Source organism: Arachis stenosperma, chromosome 9 (genome assembly GCF_014773155.1).
Source record: "Arachis stenosperma cultivar V10309 chromosome 9, arast.V10309.gnm1.PFL2, whole genome shotgun sequence".
Taxonomy (NCBI): Eukaryota; Viridiplantae; Streptophyta; class Magnoliopsida; order Fabales; family Fabaceae; genus Arachis; species Arachis stenosperma.
In genome coordinates this window covers 5,076,381-5,092,586 of record NC_080385.1, presented here as the reverse complement: position 1 = coordinate 5,092,586, position 16,206 = coordinate 5,076,381, and the positions used below count along the sequence as shown (strand labels likewise).

At 28.0% G+C, this 16,206-nt stretch overlaps 2 protein-coding genes across 2 annotated transcripts; both read left to right on the top strand.

Moving 5' to 3' along the window:
- Positions 1–4,546: 4,546 nt before the first annotated feature.
- On the top strand, positions 4,547–6,787 carry LOC130948908 (transcription factor bHLH87-like). Its single transcript, XM_057877771.1, has 4 exons — positions 4,547–4,618; positions 4,871–4,925; positions 5,038–5,661; positions 6,267–6,787. Exons 3-4 carry the CDS (start codon positions 5,076–5,078, stop codon positions 6,785–6,787), a joined length of 1,107 nt encoding a protein of 368 aa, XP_057733754.1. The 5' UTR covers positions 4,547–4,618; positions 4,871–4,925; positions 5,038–5,075.
- A 4,063-nt stretch (positions 6,788–10,850) lies between these two features.
- Positions 10,851–16,051, top strand: LOC130950502 (vacuolar protein sorting-associated protein 26A). Its single transcript, XM_057879018.1, has 12 exons — positions 10,851–11,124; positions 11,382–11,420; positions 11,573–11,647; positions 11,909–11,983; positions 12,125–12,197; positions 12,427–12,471; positions 12,608–12,719; positions 12,850–12,916; positions 13,264–13,308; positions 13,594–13,649; positions 14,061–14,236; positions 15,286–16,051. The coding sequence occupies exons 2-12, from the start codon at positions 11,418–11,420 to the stop codon at positions 15,462–15,464; spliced, it is 906 nt and encodes a 301-aa protein (XP_057735001.1). The 5' UTR covers positions 10,851–11,124; positions 11,382–11,417; the 3' UTR covers positions 15,465–16,051.
- The last annotated feature ends 155 nt before the right edge of the window (positions 16,052–16,206 follow it).

Sequence of the window (16,206 nt, the reverse complement as noted above, 5' to 3'; positions counted from 1 at the left end):
AAATATTAAATATATATTTAAAAAAAAAATTTAAGAATTAGATTTTGATATAAATTTTTATAAATATTATTAAAAAAATAAAATCTTTCTATTTTTAAATTTTGATAATTTTGTATCAGACAAATTTTTTTTAAAACTTTTTTTATTGTAAATGATCACATTGTCTTAAAAAAAATAGAGATTAAATTTTATTTAAAATTTTTTTATATACCTTTTAAAAATTTATTCAAAATATTATCATAAAATTTAAATCAAATAAATAAATTATTTACTAAATATAATTTTTTTATTATTTATAAAAAATATAATATTTATTAATTATTTTTATCGTATTTTTAAATTATTTAAAAATTATTTTATTAATAACATTTTTTAAAAATGTTTTTGTTAACACTTGAATCTTACGAAATTAATAGTTAACTCGATAAAAATTGATAAAACCCACCTGGATAGATAGTTGGGTGAGATGTGGTACCTGTCAGCATATAATATTTACATGGCACGTGGTCACAGGCTATCTCATTAGGATTTGGACCAATGGATAAAGACCACGTGTAAGATGGAGCATGGGCATCAGGTGCGCATGTTTATTATTGAAGCGAAGCCGAGCCGAGAAGTGAGATGGCGTAACGTGAAGCCGACAGGTGAGGCCTGTGTCAGTGTTTGTTATTTGGCATAATGCACGAAATAACGCGCACTATGATAGTAGATAAGGGGCATTTATTTAGATTTTGACATTCCTACAACAAACCAACCCACTAGGCCCAATCTTAGGGCCCACCAATTTTCTATCCTTTTATAATGTATTTGAAGGAATTTAATTTTAATACATTGATAGAGTAAAATAGTTTTATGTATACATCAAATTTCATAATATCACACTAATAAAAATAATTACGTTTTATATTAGTAGCGTAAATAATCATAAAAAAATAAATGTAATTGTATAACTCTATAAAATATTTTACATTATTTAAATGTTCGTACATCAAAATTAAATTCATATTTAAAAATATTAAAAATAAGTTTGAATTGTCGAGTAATCAACTCATTGGTCCATTAATCAAGTATAGAGGAGTTTGAATTCTGTCTTATGTATGCAGTAACTCGTTGACCTTAAATGGAGTTTAGATCTGCGGTAGACTAATCATTAATTTATTGAGATAAAAAAAATACCGTAAAAACAAAAAAATTAAAATATAAAATTTATTTTAATAATTATGATTTACATAATTACGTTTTATAATAATTTATCCTGCCACAATTAATTTATATTTAGATATTTTAGCTGAAAAATAGTTTTAAGATAATATACTATGTTTAAAATGTATAAAGAATATATTTTTAAGTGGCATAAGTAGAAAAATATATATTAAATTATTGTTATATTATTTAATATTTAATAGTTGAAGTCAAATGATAAAATCATTACGGTTTAAAAATAATAGTTTTTGCTTATAATAATAAATTTCAAAATATTGCTTTCACTTATAAGCTGTCTTTTAGTTTAAAATTATTAGTTTCAATTATAATTTATTTTCAAAAAGTTTTTCCAAATATGATTATCTGTTGAAAAAATACTTTTTTTTTATTTGAGTTTTCAAACATGTTTTTAATATTTAAAATTTCAATAGCTAGAAGAGTTATCATTTAACCTTAAACTTAAATCCTACAGAATTTCAATGAGGCAAGTTGAAAAAATGAATCTTTCTTAATTTTAATTTTTACTTGATGAATTGGAAGTATAAATTCTCTCAATTTTGATCGACATTTTAAGTCTTTTCATCCATTTATATATATATATATATATATATATATAGTTGTGAAAGAAGTAAACATGAATTGTGAAAGGATCACATAAAACTTGGCTATATTGAGATGAAAAATTTTAAGGTTTTCCCAAGTTTCTTACCAGTTAGAAACTTTTCTTTTATTGAAAATTTAAGGCTAGCATTTAAAATATTAATTTAATAGTTATCATTAATACTAACTATGAACTCAAGACTAAATTTATATATAAGTATAATTTATGGTCAAACTAAAATTTTTAGAAAAAAAGGTAGAATATATATAACCATAAATCTAGTTTTGATGACATAAAAATTTGAAACTCACTTAATTAAACTCTATTATAAATAATTAATCAAAAAATTAGAACCGTAGACATCATCTATATATCATAATTACACAAAAAAAATTACATACTTTTAAAACACATACTTTAACACCACATGTAAAAATTAATTTAAGTAAAAACATTAATTAAGATCTTAAAAGTGGTGATTTTTATATTTGGATTGGTTGTCATAATTATTTTAATTATGATAAAGTCAAACTTTAAAATTAGTTTAATTAAATTTTAAGATTGGTTTTTTTTTCCTTTCCCTCATATATTCATCATGATGACAATTTACTAGAGTGTTTTTAGTAAAAGTAGAAACGGTAAAAACATCATGTTCGATGAACAGAGAAATGATCATCTTTATATGTGTCATTACTTTTAATCTAATCCATCCATTAAATAATAGCATCAATGGATGAGATTAAGTCATTAATAATTTATGAATAATTATAATTAGACCACAATAGACAAGTCGGTGGTCAAATTACCCGTTTGCTTAAATAAGTATTGGAAGTTCGAATCTTGTTTATTGTATACAACAATTCATCGACTAGTAACAAACCCTTAAATAAAATTCCGATCCGCAATAGATTAATTCTTAACATGATGAATTGGATACTACAGTCAACCAAAAAATTATTGATTAATGAAAATACCATTGCCTAAGATTTTTAGATAAGTGTAATTGTGCGTAACATTAGAAATCCATTGAAAGAGCTACAAGTTTAGAATCGATAAAAATTAAGAAGTATCTATTTAAATAAAGATGCTAAAAATAATTTTTTATAAGGATATTTATATTAAAAATATAATTTTATTTATTTAGTTACATTTTAAAAATAAATAACACTATTATAATATATCAATTAAATCTTATAATTTATCATCTAATAATAAAAAATATATCTATATATAAAAATAATTATAAAATATTCGTAATAATATTTACTAAACTAAGATTCAGAAGCTGAGCTGGCAATAATGTGAACGAGATGGAGCACAATTCCACATTTTCATAGGCAATTTGCTTTCTCTATCTAGCCATATTTTCCACTATATAAGGTTCAAATAATGACCACTATTTATTTAAATAACTCTATGAAAACATATATACTATTTTATTTGTAAATCTTTATTTATTTCAGATTGTGTGTATTGCACTTTTTCCTCTAACAAACTTCAGATCTTGCATGCATGTATACACTTTTTTTATTCTATATGTTCATTAATTCTAACAATGATCTTAACAATAAAAGAAGATTTACACTAACTTCTAGTTGTTAATATGGAGAACTACATAAATGAATGAAATGAATTTTATTTTAATTTCCGAAGATGTATGTATATGCATGAGAAAAGAATATAAATTATTGCACTTTTCTATGCTGTAATAATTAATTTCCTTGAATCTTTATAATGGTACATAACTACATATAACAAAATCAGGAATACTAAAAAAACAAAAAAAAAATCAAAATTTTATTTTATTTAATATTTATTAAACTGTCAGAACTAATTAAATAATATTATAATAATTTAATAAATATTAAATAAGATAAATTTTGATTATTATTTTTTTAATCAAAAATAGAAAAATTCGAACTTACAATCTCTTAGGTGAATATTGAAGATCTTTGCCGTTTGAGCTATAATTCATTGGCGATTATTTTTGTTAATTTATTTTTGCTACCAAACAAATAATCAATCACTGTAAACTGCAGTAGAAAGTGAGAACATCACAGCCTATGATTAAAACCATGATTAACAGTAAAATCTTTTATATTATTCAAAAGAAAAAAAAAATATTATTGTAGTTAACAGATGCTTTTGAGTTTACACTTCAGTCTTCACTCTTCACTCAACCACCCAAAAAGAGGTCAGAACATGCCCCAGCCACTTGAAAAGAATCCAAAAAGAAATAAAATATTTCATGCTTCACATCTTTCAATATAGCCTTATAGGTCCAGCTTATTATATTCTACCTCATAAAAATGCCTTATCTTATTTATTTATTTTCAAAAAACACTGCACTGACTGCACTTCTCTAGAATTATCAAAGCTTATAATTGTAAAACTTTAATTTTTAAACAAGTATTTAAATAATTTTACATTTTATTTAATCAAACATTAATATTTGTACAATTTCTTAGAAATTCACTATTAATAAGGTCAAATATTTTATTTCCCTGTATAGCAACATATGATTAGATATTTATATAAGTTATTTTGTCCTACCAAATAAAATATACAAATGATATTATTTTTTATCATAATATTATTTTTTCTAGTATATTATATTCCTAATTCTTTAGTCAAGTAGTGGGTATATTTATTATAGAGTTTTCCTGACGTAATTGCTCAAATTCCAATATTTGTTTTTATTATAAAAGTAATGTTCCATTTGTTCTTCCTACCTATTCCAAGGTTCTCCACAACAAAACACACACAAATTGTATCAGCATTCAGATTTTTGGTCTTCAATGGCAGCAGCTCAAGGTACAAACTTGTTGTCTCACTCTTCATTCTATTCTCTTGTCTCTTTGGCCAATGTATCTAGTCTATGTTTATTATTATATATCAATCTCAGTACTACTAATTACTTGATTATTTTATTTTCTTGTGACTATATAAGCTAGAATAGTATTAAAAATTCATTAGTAATAGTTGTCCTTTTATACTTGTTTTACTACTAATAACATTATTAGAATCTTCAATCTTCAAAAGTTGAATTGAGTTCTGTTTAATCAGTTGCTGAAATTGAAGATTTGATCAAGTAGTAGCTGGATCTAGAACTGCAAAAAGGGTAAGGCCTAATTGTTTTTATTTTATACCTTAATATATATAATTGTGACATACCATTTTCTTATTCTTTTTTTTTCTGATATATATAATATAGTCTTGAATTAATGTGATAGGTGATTTAGTAGTGTTCATAATTTCATTCAACTCTATTATGGATGGTCTCAATTGGGATGATGCAACTTCACAAATTGCAAGAAATAACACACCAATCTTATGGAGCAAACAACAACAAAGTCAAGAAATAATTCTTACATACCCAAATTCAGAACATTTGATTAATTATCAGCAGCAAGATGCAGCAACAGTAGTGAAATCTTCAGCCATAATGTCACTATCAGAAAATGGACCTTACAACATGGATAATTATTACCAGATAAGTGGTAAGTACATGACAGATTTCAACATGGCCCAACACCACCAACAACATGATCATCATCATCATTGCTTGATTTCATCAGCTACAAATAGCAACACTAATGATGATGATAATGATGGGATTTCAAAGATCTTGTTATCTGATGATGATTGCAAAAACTACTTGTGGAACTTGAGTAGTTCCACTACTGATGCTGCTTCCTCTGCTGAATCTGAAAGCAACAACAATAATAATGATGCTTCTACTATGCTTCCATGCTCTCATCAAAACTCCTCAGATCATCAACAATACATCAACCAAGGAGGACAATTCAATCCTATTATTATCACTAATAAGGATCAATCACCAATTATCAAGATAGGTAATCCAAATAAAGTTTTATTCTCTCTGAATATCTAATATATATGTTAGTAGTTCTGTTATGCATTTGAAAATTTAAAATAACATTTTCTCTAATTATATCTTAATTCTCAATAAACATCTATAATCATCCTACATGAACACTAAAAATAAGTCATTGTATATATATATATATTTATATTTGATTTTCATGCAAAAATTTGATTATACTGTTATAACAAGTTTGATATTCTGATAGCTAATTATATTGTTAAAAAAAACATGAGAAATAACATAGATAATCCAAGACCTCTTAATTAAATTATAGTTTACTTGTCATTTTAAATTAATTTTACTTTTATTAATCTTACATATATACTTGGGCTGGTCTAGTAATTAGTTTACTAGTTTACTTAAGCTAATGTCAGAAGTTCAAATCTCACTTTGTGCATACAACAATTCATTGTCATAAACAAACCTTTAAAAAGAATTTCGATCCGTGACGGATTAGTCCTTGGTTTGCCAAACTTAGCACTTATTAATACACTAGTATATAATAATAATGATAGTATTTACATATGGTAGCTTATTGGTGATACTGATAAACAAGTTTCATGGTTATCTCAGAGAATCCACCAAGATCCAAGAAACCCAGATGGGAAAAGACTCCATTTTCATCAACAATAAGTTTCCAAATCCCAAATGAAGCATCAGCAACAATGTCATCAACTTCAACCACTGAAGAAGAAGCTGATCCAGAGGCCATAGCACAAATGAAGGAAATGATATACAGAGCAGCAGCATTCAGGCCAGTGAACTTGTTAGACTCAGATGAAGTGATTGAGAAGCCAAAGAGGAAGAATGTGAGGGTTTCAAGTGATCCACAAACTGTGGCTGCAAGGCAAAGAAGAGAGAAAATAAGCCAAAAAATCAGGGTTTTGCAGAAGATTGTTCCTGGTGGAACCAAAATGGACACTGCATCAATGCTTGATGAAGCTGCAAATTATCTTAAGTTTTTAAGGTCACAGGTTAAGGCACTTGAAAATTTAGGGAACAACACTACTAAAGTTGAAGCAATGGATTATAATAATTATAATAGTTTTGTATTCTCTTTCAACCCTTCCTTCCATTCTCAAATTCATTTTTGATATCAATAGTCAAGTGTTTGTTTTTTTTATCATTATTATTATTAGCTTGGTTTTGGTGGAAAATAATGTACCATGGGGTCAACTTATTATAAACCCTGCTGTGATATCTAATTTCATTTCATTACTAGCAATGACAATTATGGTTAACTTATTTTTTAGCTTCATAATCTAGATATAGATATAGTGGTGACATATGATGATGACATAAGTGTTAGAATAATTAATTCGTTATTATAATTTTTACATCTTTCAATAGTAAAGTCTGTATAACTGTGACCTTTTTGGAATTGAGTTTTTTCTGTTCAATACTAGTTTTAAGAACAATAATATGATTAGTATATTTTTTAATTGTGAAGTTATTAATGTCGTATTTATATAATAAAATTCCCATTTATTTAAGTTAATAATATAATTACCACATACTATTATAGAATTTAAGAATATCAAACGTCAATTACAATAAAAACACATATTTAACATTTCTAACTAAACTTTAAACTCTAAATTCTAAACATTAAATTATAAATTTTACGTGATTTTTTTATATTATATATTTACATAAATTATAAATAAATGGCATTATCAGCTTTTATTATTTTATGATAGGTTTTATTATTCTGCTAACGTTTAATATTCATAAAGATTTTAGTTTAAATGATATAAATAATTAATTTTTATTTTTGTTTAATTAAATTCAAATTGTAACTATAGACATATGATATATATCTTGTAAATAATTAAATATATATAAAATATAATTTTCATATACTGTTAGTATAAAATAGTTTTACACATATAACTAATTACATAACATTATATTCGTAAAAATAATTATCTTTTACGTTAACTACGTGAATAATTACAAAAAAAATAGAGGTTATTAAATGACAGTATAAAACACTTTATCAAAATTAAACTCATATAACTCCCAATTCCCTTGGTTTTTCCATTTGTGATCTTAATTTATGAGGATCATTATTAATTATTAATTATTAAATAATGTGGTTTGTTAAGTAACCAATGCAAGAGACATTCCCTTAGGATTAGTGAGAAAAATCAGTGGTCCTGTCTTCTTGTCCTTGATTCAACCCAAATCCCAAATTAAGCGTGCTCTGATCTTGAAACAAATGAAAATCACTCCCAAATTAAAACGCATGCATTGCTCGCCACGTGCATCTTTATGTCTATTCTCTTCATTTTTTTGGCCCCGAGTGTTTGTCTCTTAACAAGCAATGTTATATAGTTGTACTTTTGAAACTAAGATAATGTAACTAATGATATTGTTAATGATGATGCTTATGTAACGACATCTATATGCAACAAAACTTTTTAATGTGGGTCTCGTGCAAGCTAGATTTTCTGCTATTGTCATAGAATTTAGATTATTTTAATTTCGTTATTATTACTCCATTATATGCATCATTAAGCACGTCTTTAAAATGAATGCCATAAGCCCATAACTCATAGTCACTAATACCTAGAATCACTTGTGCGTCTCTTGAGGAAATTATTGCTGATTGGTGAACACATGCACAACTTGTACACCATTGTTAAATATGTGGGCCTCACTCCTAGTTGGACCCAGGTAATTTACTTGTTTTGTTCTTCAAATTATAACATTAATCAATGCCTAAAAAAAATAATTGTAACATTATTTGAAGGTTGGTCATATATACTTTCCTTGATGATTAGATCCTATATATATAGCATAGTGTGATACTAATAATAATGTAGGAGTATTGATAATATAATATTAATTATATAATAAAATTCAAAACAAATTTAACACCAATAATAATTACGTGATCTTTTCTAAAAACAAAATCTATTAAAATATTAGTACGAGTACATTTGAGAGTAAAAAATTTAAAATCACTCCAAAAAGTTACCCAAAATATAAAATTAAAAGAGTTTTACATATTGGGCTTATATTGATTTGGGGCTTATGTTTACTATTTGGGCCTACGCTACTTTAGCCCATTTAGTTTTTGGAATTGTCTCCATCACTTCATAAGTGTGATAAATTTTCAAGACAAACAAAATGTTCTTAACTAGGTTGAGTTGGTTTAGTAATTAGCTCGCTAGTCCTTTTTAAGCAAGTGTCATAATTTAAATCTCACATTAGAGGTGAGTATGGTTTAAGTTGGTTCAAGTTTTAGGTAAAATTAGAATTGAACCAATTGAATTGTAATTGGTTTAGTTTGATTCAGATTTACGTTTTTTTGTGTATGTATCTAAATCAAACCAAATCGATTAAGAACGTATTGGTTTGGTTCGGATAATTGGATACCGAACAAAAATTCATAAAAAAAGAAATTTTTATATTAAAAATTCTGTAAGTACAATAAACATGTAAAATCAATAAAAATAATCCAAATATATTAAACATCAAATATATTAACAACTAACCACATTAAAATCTAAATATATTAAATACTAAAAACATTAAAATCCAAACATATTAAATACCAAACACATTAAAATTTAAACATATTAAACACTAAACACATTAAAATCTAAACATATTAAACACCAAGTACATTAAAAGCTAAATACAAAAATGTAATATAGAGAAACTCAAAATTATTAAAAAACATATATATTTTAAATTTTTTTTATTTAATTAATATATGATTTGGACTACGGGTTGGTTTGGGTTTCATACCCCTAGAATCGTTATTCAGATCAATTACTAAACAGAATCATTGGTTTGGTTCGACCGAAAAACCGGTGAACCGGACCTTGTACCGGTCCGGTTTGGTATATTGACAGTTTAAGGAAATGAATCGGTCAAAACCGGTACGAACCGATTAAACCGGCTCAAACCGACACGAACCGGAGCCGAACCCATCCAGTCAACGGTCAACCCGCATGCCGATGACGTCAGCATGCGGGTTGTGAAATTTGGAAAAATTTATTGCGGGGAGTAAGAGTCAAACTTGGATCTTCTGAATTGAAGACCAAGTTGACAACCACTGCACTAACCCGTTTCTTTAGTATTGTTAATGCTTTTTATAATATATATTTCAATTTTTTATAACTAATACATATATATACATGGAAATACTTAACTCAATATTTTTTAAATTAATTATTTTTTGATTGAAGTACAAATTAATTAATTTTAAAATAAAAAATAATAATGAATATAAAAATTATTTATCCTGAGAAAAAAATTTATATAATTATTTAATTATATAAAAATATTTAGACTTTGAAATTATTCTTTGGATATAATTCATAGATTGTTATTCTTATTGTGTCTAATTAAAATACTATATAGTAGTATGAACTAATTATATGTCTATTTTTGTATTAGTTATTTATAGAATTCGACTTAATTGTTCTTAAAATGTTAGTAAAAATATGTATTTCAAAATTTAATTTTAGGTTTTTGACTATTTTTATTTTTTATTTGCATAATACCGAGTCAACCGGTTCAATCAGTGACCCACCGATTGAACCAGTGACCCAGTGACTCAGTGACTTGACCGGTTCGATTACCGATTCGGTTCTGACAACTATGCTGCTAAGAGCTAACCTTTTTCGTTGACAAAAATAAACCTTCCTCTACATCACGCTAACCTTCATCATTATCAATTTTGTTAAAATAAAATAACCAAAATATTTTATCAGTTAGCAATATGTTTAAAATGAAGCAAAAAGGTTAGCAATATGTTTAAAAATGAAAATCTTTTATCACATTATTATTGACATCTAATTATTATTAATACAGATTTTGTACTGTCAAGTTTAAATTTTGACAGACAGAAGTATTATATTTTTAATTTTTACCTCTGTAACTATATAAAATTAGTGCAAACAAGGTTTATAGTTTATACTGATATTGATATTGATATTGATAGTATATAAAGATCAAACCCTTAAATTGAGCATTTAAGGAAAAAAAATTACTCCTATTTTTTTCCTGAAATTGTGTGGATAATTTCATATTGGTTCTTTTTACTAGTTAGAAGAGCATGAAACTAAGGGTAAAAAAAAAAAAAAGATGGACAGTTAAATTAAATACTTGAATAAATGAACCAAAAGAGAAAAACGACGATGCGTTTAAACCTTGGAAACACAGTACAGAAGAAAACGCAAACGAAGTGTGACTTCTTCTTCCTGCATCGTGTTAGGGCTCACTGCGTTGCAGATTCCTTTTCAAATTCTTCCTATTCACCAATTAACCATCATCGCTCGATGCCTATCACCACCTTTGAATAATGCTCTTTTCTTCGATCGCTTTTTCATTGCATCGAACAGTTCAGATCTCTCCATCATTTCCGATCCTTAACCCGCCAAATCGAAACTCATAGACGTGATCTCGATATACGGTACGGTGTTTTCATTGATCCCTTCCATTATCACTCGAATTTCGATTGGATTTAGGTTTTAGGGTTGATAACATGAGCTATGGTTGTATAGAGTTTTTGGATTTTTGAGCATGATTTGGGATACAGACTTGGTCATTGAGTGATTTTAATTTGTCATGTTGAGGTGAAAAATTTGATTAGGAAAATTTCTTGTTTGTGTCTGCATGCCATTGATCTTGTAATGGTGAAAATTTCTAATGCAAGATTGTGTTCCACAGGTGCTGAGGTAGTGAAAAGATTGAACTGTGAACAGAATGGTGAGTGTTATTTACTTTGTTACTGTTCATTTTTTGGTTGAAAGATTGTGTCTCTTTTGTTATTCATTCTATTTTAACCTTGATTCGTTTAATTTTGGTGTTGGTTGTGGCCTCTCTCATTGATTACCATTTTGGGGAATTAAAACAAACAGAATTACCTTCTTGGAGCTTTCAAGCCAGCTTGTAATGTTTTGATCACATTTAACGATGGGAAAAACCGGAAGCAGGTGAGCCACTTTCTTAACTAATATGATGATATGAACCATAGTAGTGATTTACGTGAAGTTAATTGATATCTGTAATGTCGTTACAAAAGGGCTGAGCTTGATGCCTGGTATAAGTTCAGGGGGAGCAATTGTAATTTGGTTTGAAGCTATGCTGAAGTGCTTCACAAATACTTCACTATTAATGCTTAATGACCTTTCAATAAAGCAGCTTCCCAGAGGCTCATATTAGTGACTTCTTGTGTTTATAATTGTGGTTTTTAGGTTCCATTTAAAAAAGAGAATGGACAAACAGTTACAGTCCCACTTTTCCAAAGTCAAGAAAACATTGTTGGGAAGGTATTATGTTTGTTAATATCTGTAGTACTATAAAATGTTGAGTTTATGTTAATCCCATGATGTTATTGTTGAATATCTGTTGATATCTTGTCCTGTTAACCCTGCAGTATGGAATGTTTAACTATTTGTTGCCATGTTTAGGTTACAATAGAACCAATGCAAGGGAAGAAGATTGATCACAATGGTGTAAAAGTTGAACTCCTTGGACAAATAGGTTCCTACCTGACTAATTATTATAATTGTTTGATGTGTCATTTTGAGTGTGTAAAGTCTAAATGGTGGATACTTGAAAATCTTTTGTTTTTGTCTAATATCACTATTTAATGTCATACTTCATATAATATTGCTGCAATTACTTAGAATGATTTACCTTGTCAATCCTTCAAAGAAATGTGACTTTATTACTAATTCAAAGTTCCTTTTGGTTTTGTTTCACTATGCAGAGATGTATTTCGACAGAGGAAACTTTTATGACTTTACTTCCCTTGGTAATTGATTATCTGTCTCTTTTATTCTATAGTGACATATTCTAAATCATTGGAGTTAGCTATTGTTTTAATGCTCAAGTTAGTTACTTTTGTACTGTTGATAAATGATAGCTTTTCATTTTGTTATCCTTTGCAGTAAGAGAACTGGATGTTCCTGGAGAAATCTATGAAAGGAAAACATATCCTTTTGAGTTTTCTACTGTTGAAATGCCATATGAAACATACAATGGAGTCAATGTGAGGCTCAGGTATGATTTTTCTAAGTTATATGCATTTGGTTTTTGTTGCTCATCTAAGGAATGCTTGCTTTGCAAATAATAGGTTGTAGGATCTTTAATATGATATTATGTAATGTTTTAATGCATTTTTAATTTCCAGGTATGTCTTGAAAGTTACCATTAATCGTGGTTATGCAGGAAGCATAATAGAGTACCAGGATTTTGTGGTATGTTCTCTATTAGTAAAGTAGATTTGATTTGTTTACTGATATATTGACAATTTGACATCATTGTTATTTTGTTGTATCATTCTATGTGTTGGATGTAGATGTAAAGTATACTTTTACATTTGCTTAAACAGTCCCCACATATGTTTAAAAAAAAAGTGTATATATGATCATATCACAACTATAGTATTTTCCGGTTGATATTTTGATATGCCTATACTTGTATATGAATACACTTGCTCCACATCCAAAAGAGTGTGTTGTCTGTATATGTTGAATAAGTCAATGTATTTTTTTACCATCCTATTCCAACAATTTTTGTACTTATTTTTACTTTCATTGTTCAGGTTCGCAACTACAGTCCGCCTCCAACAATTAATAATAGCATCAAGGTGAGTTCAATAACACAACAATTGAATTTCAATGGTTACTAGCACAAAGTTTGGCATCATGTAATTGTGATAGTGGTTCATGCTCTTGTTGACCATCAATTAAAACTATAATGAACCCGTACGATAGTAAAATGCAGTTGTGTTGTAACCCATTTCCTTTCATTTACTCATTGATATAGTCCGTATAGGCCTATAGGCACATGCAGCTATTGCCTTATGATTATCTAACATCTTCCTTATCGGACATTAATTCGTTATATTAGCATAATGTTATGGCTCATACAGATGGAAGTTGGCATTGAAGATTGTCTACACATTGAATTTGAATACAACAAGAGCAAGTAAGTTGGACACGTTGATAGACCATATGACTGGAGTTGCATATATTTTCTCTCTTATATATCATGTTATTTCCTTTAATTATGTACCAAGTCAACTCCCATTAAGTTTCTGTGTGCAGCTTGGAATATGAAATTTATTTATTGTTATACCTTGTTAGCTGTAACAACTTATATGTTTCCTGTTAATTATGACAAATGATCCGAAATGATTTTTAATACCTTTATTTATTAAATGTGTGTAATAATAATTGGTCAAGATGGAAAAAATACTTTACACTCTTAAGTGTTTCAAGTGCTAGAAATAGCAACATATATATATTGAGAATGATTTTCTCTCATCTACCAAATTTTTAGTTGACAGTTGAAAGAGTAGAAAAATAGCAGAGTCTAATTGAAATTTCAACTTTTCAGGTATCATCTAAAAGATGTCATCATTGGTAAGATTTACTTTCTACTTGTCAGAATCAAGATAAAAAACATGGATCTTGAGATTAGGCGTAGAGAATCAACAGGATCTGGAACCAATACCCATGTTGAGACAGAAACATTGGCTAAATTTGAGTTGATGGATGGTGCGCCTGTCAGAGGTAGGTTCTTCGTTTTGGAGAAAAACCCCTTTTCCCCATATTTCCAAAATAATATTTTATTTGAGTAAAGTATTGGTTTTGTTCTCAACGTTTGGGATAAGTTCTAAAGTTGTCCATAACGTTTAAATCGTCATATTTAAGTCTAACGTTTCAAAATTGTCTCAATGTTGTCCTGTCGTTAGTGATCTGTTAACAGAGTTGACAGTAGGATAACATTGGGACGATTTTGAAACGTTAGGATTTAAATAGGACGAAAACGTTGGGGATAAAATCGATACATCACTCTTAATTAGAAGTATTACTGAATCAAGTAAAATGAAAGTGAATTTTAACGGAATGAATTACATTACGAATTCAAGATTTTTACTCATCATGGAATAATGCTTGTAGAATAAGTTAGCAACATCTCATGTTGCAATAAAATCTTGATAAGTTAGCAAATAAAAAGGAATAAGTTAGCAACATCTCATGTTACACATTCCTTTGCAATTTGCCCGCAGTGCAAATTCAACTACATAAAACCAGCGCATGTTTATAGAGCTAACAATAAATATTACAAGAAGGATGATTGTTTAGGCCTTGGTAGCCAACTAAGACTTTTAAAAATCTATTATGACATGGGACAATAATTATTGTTAGGCCAGAAAATATTGTGTTCTTAATGGTTTCATACTTTGATGTCCAGCAAAAATTGAAGAGTACATTGAATTAGATATAAGAAAACAACCAAGATTATATAATGTTTACTGCTCAAATCTCAAGCAATTAGCAAAACCAATTTCTGAAGTAAAAAATGTTTATTCAAATAGCTGATTTCATCTTCATAGAATACATTTCACCTCTTAGTATAATTAATTAGTTGTTCTCACAATAGCATATGCACATTACATCTATTGTTCAAGGATAATTCATGCATCAATCTGAATATAAATTACAATTTCACAATGAAAACTACTGAAGAGTAACACTAAAGTTATAATGGACATCTCAGCGGAAGGTACTTCATATATGCCGTAAATGCGTTGATTGATGTGTGGTTAATTTCACAGGTGAATCCATCCCAATCAGATTGTTCCTCAGTCCTTATGAGCTCACACCAACACATAGGAACATCAATAACAAATTCAGTGTCAAGTACTTCTTAAATCTTGTGTTGGTTGATGAAGAGGATAGACGATACTTTAAGCAGCAGGAAATCACCATGTATAGGCTGCAAGAATCTTCATAATCAATTATCAATACAGGGAATGAGGATTAGGTCTGTATTAGGAATAAACAAGCTTGCGGTGAACATTGAAGGAACTTGGAAATATGGGAATCAGTCATGTGAATCATTTATCTTTCTAAGTTGTAAAATGAGGATTGGGATTCTAGCAAAAGGATCAATGCTTGAAAATTCAAAGCTTGCAATTGTGTACATTGGCTGATCTCTCTTTCTTGTCTTACACAGTTTTTAGATCTTTTAGACATACCCTTTGAAGGAAGCATCTGTTCTCGGTTGTGGTTGGTGATATCTATGGAGAGTGTGGTGACTGAAGTTATTATTACTGAATATTTAGTGTGGTATCTTTGGTTTTTCTTTTATAGGATTGCTCTATTGGCTGAACATAGGCATGTCTTACCCTTCTTCCATTGTCATTTTTAAAAATTAATTTGGGGTGATAAATGATTATTCGGAATATGATGTGGATTCTGTTTAGTTATGCATTGACATCTTCGTTTCTATGATGTTGGATATGATTTATCTGTAAGTAACACTGCATTTGATACACCATTTTGGTTATTGGCTATTGAATCAAGTATTTTATTTATTTATTTTTTTGTTTTTCAAGTTTGAACTCTATTTAAGAACGGATTTAGAAAAGGAAAAAAAAAAATCAAAAGTACAAATCTCTGTTTCTGTACTCTGCCTTTAATTTGTTCACCTCTAAAATTTCGCTTCAATTAAGAATATTAAAATGTGTTGAGTT

Excerpts from the sequence above, each read along its gene's own strand:
- LOC130948908 (XM_057877771.1), top strand. The coding sequence starts at position 5,076 with ATGGATGGTCTCAATTGGGATGATGCAACTTCACAAATTGCAAGAAAT. Across the intron at positions 5,662-6,266 it reads ATCACCAATTATCAAGATAG|AGAATCCACCAAGATCCAAG; the intron begins GTAATCCAAATA and ends TGGTTATCTCAG.
- LOC130950502 (XM_057879018.1), top strand. Across the intron at positions 12,472-12,607 it reads TTATGACTTTACTTCCCTTG|TAAGAGAACTGGATGTTCCT; the intron begins GTAATTGATTAT and ends TATCCTTTGCAG. Across the intron at positions 12,720-12,849 it reads GGAGTCAATGTGAGGCTCAG|GTATGTCTTGAAAGTTACCA; the intron begins GTATGATTTTTC and ends TTTAATTTCCAG.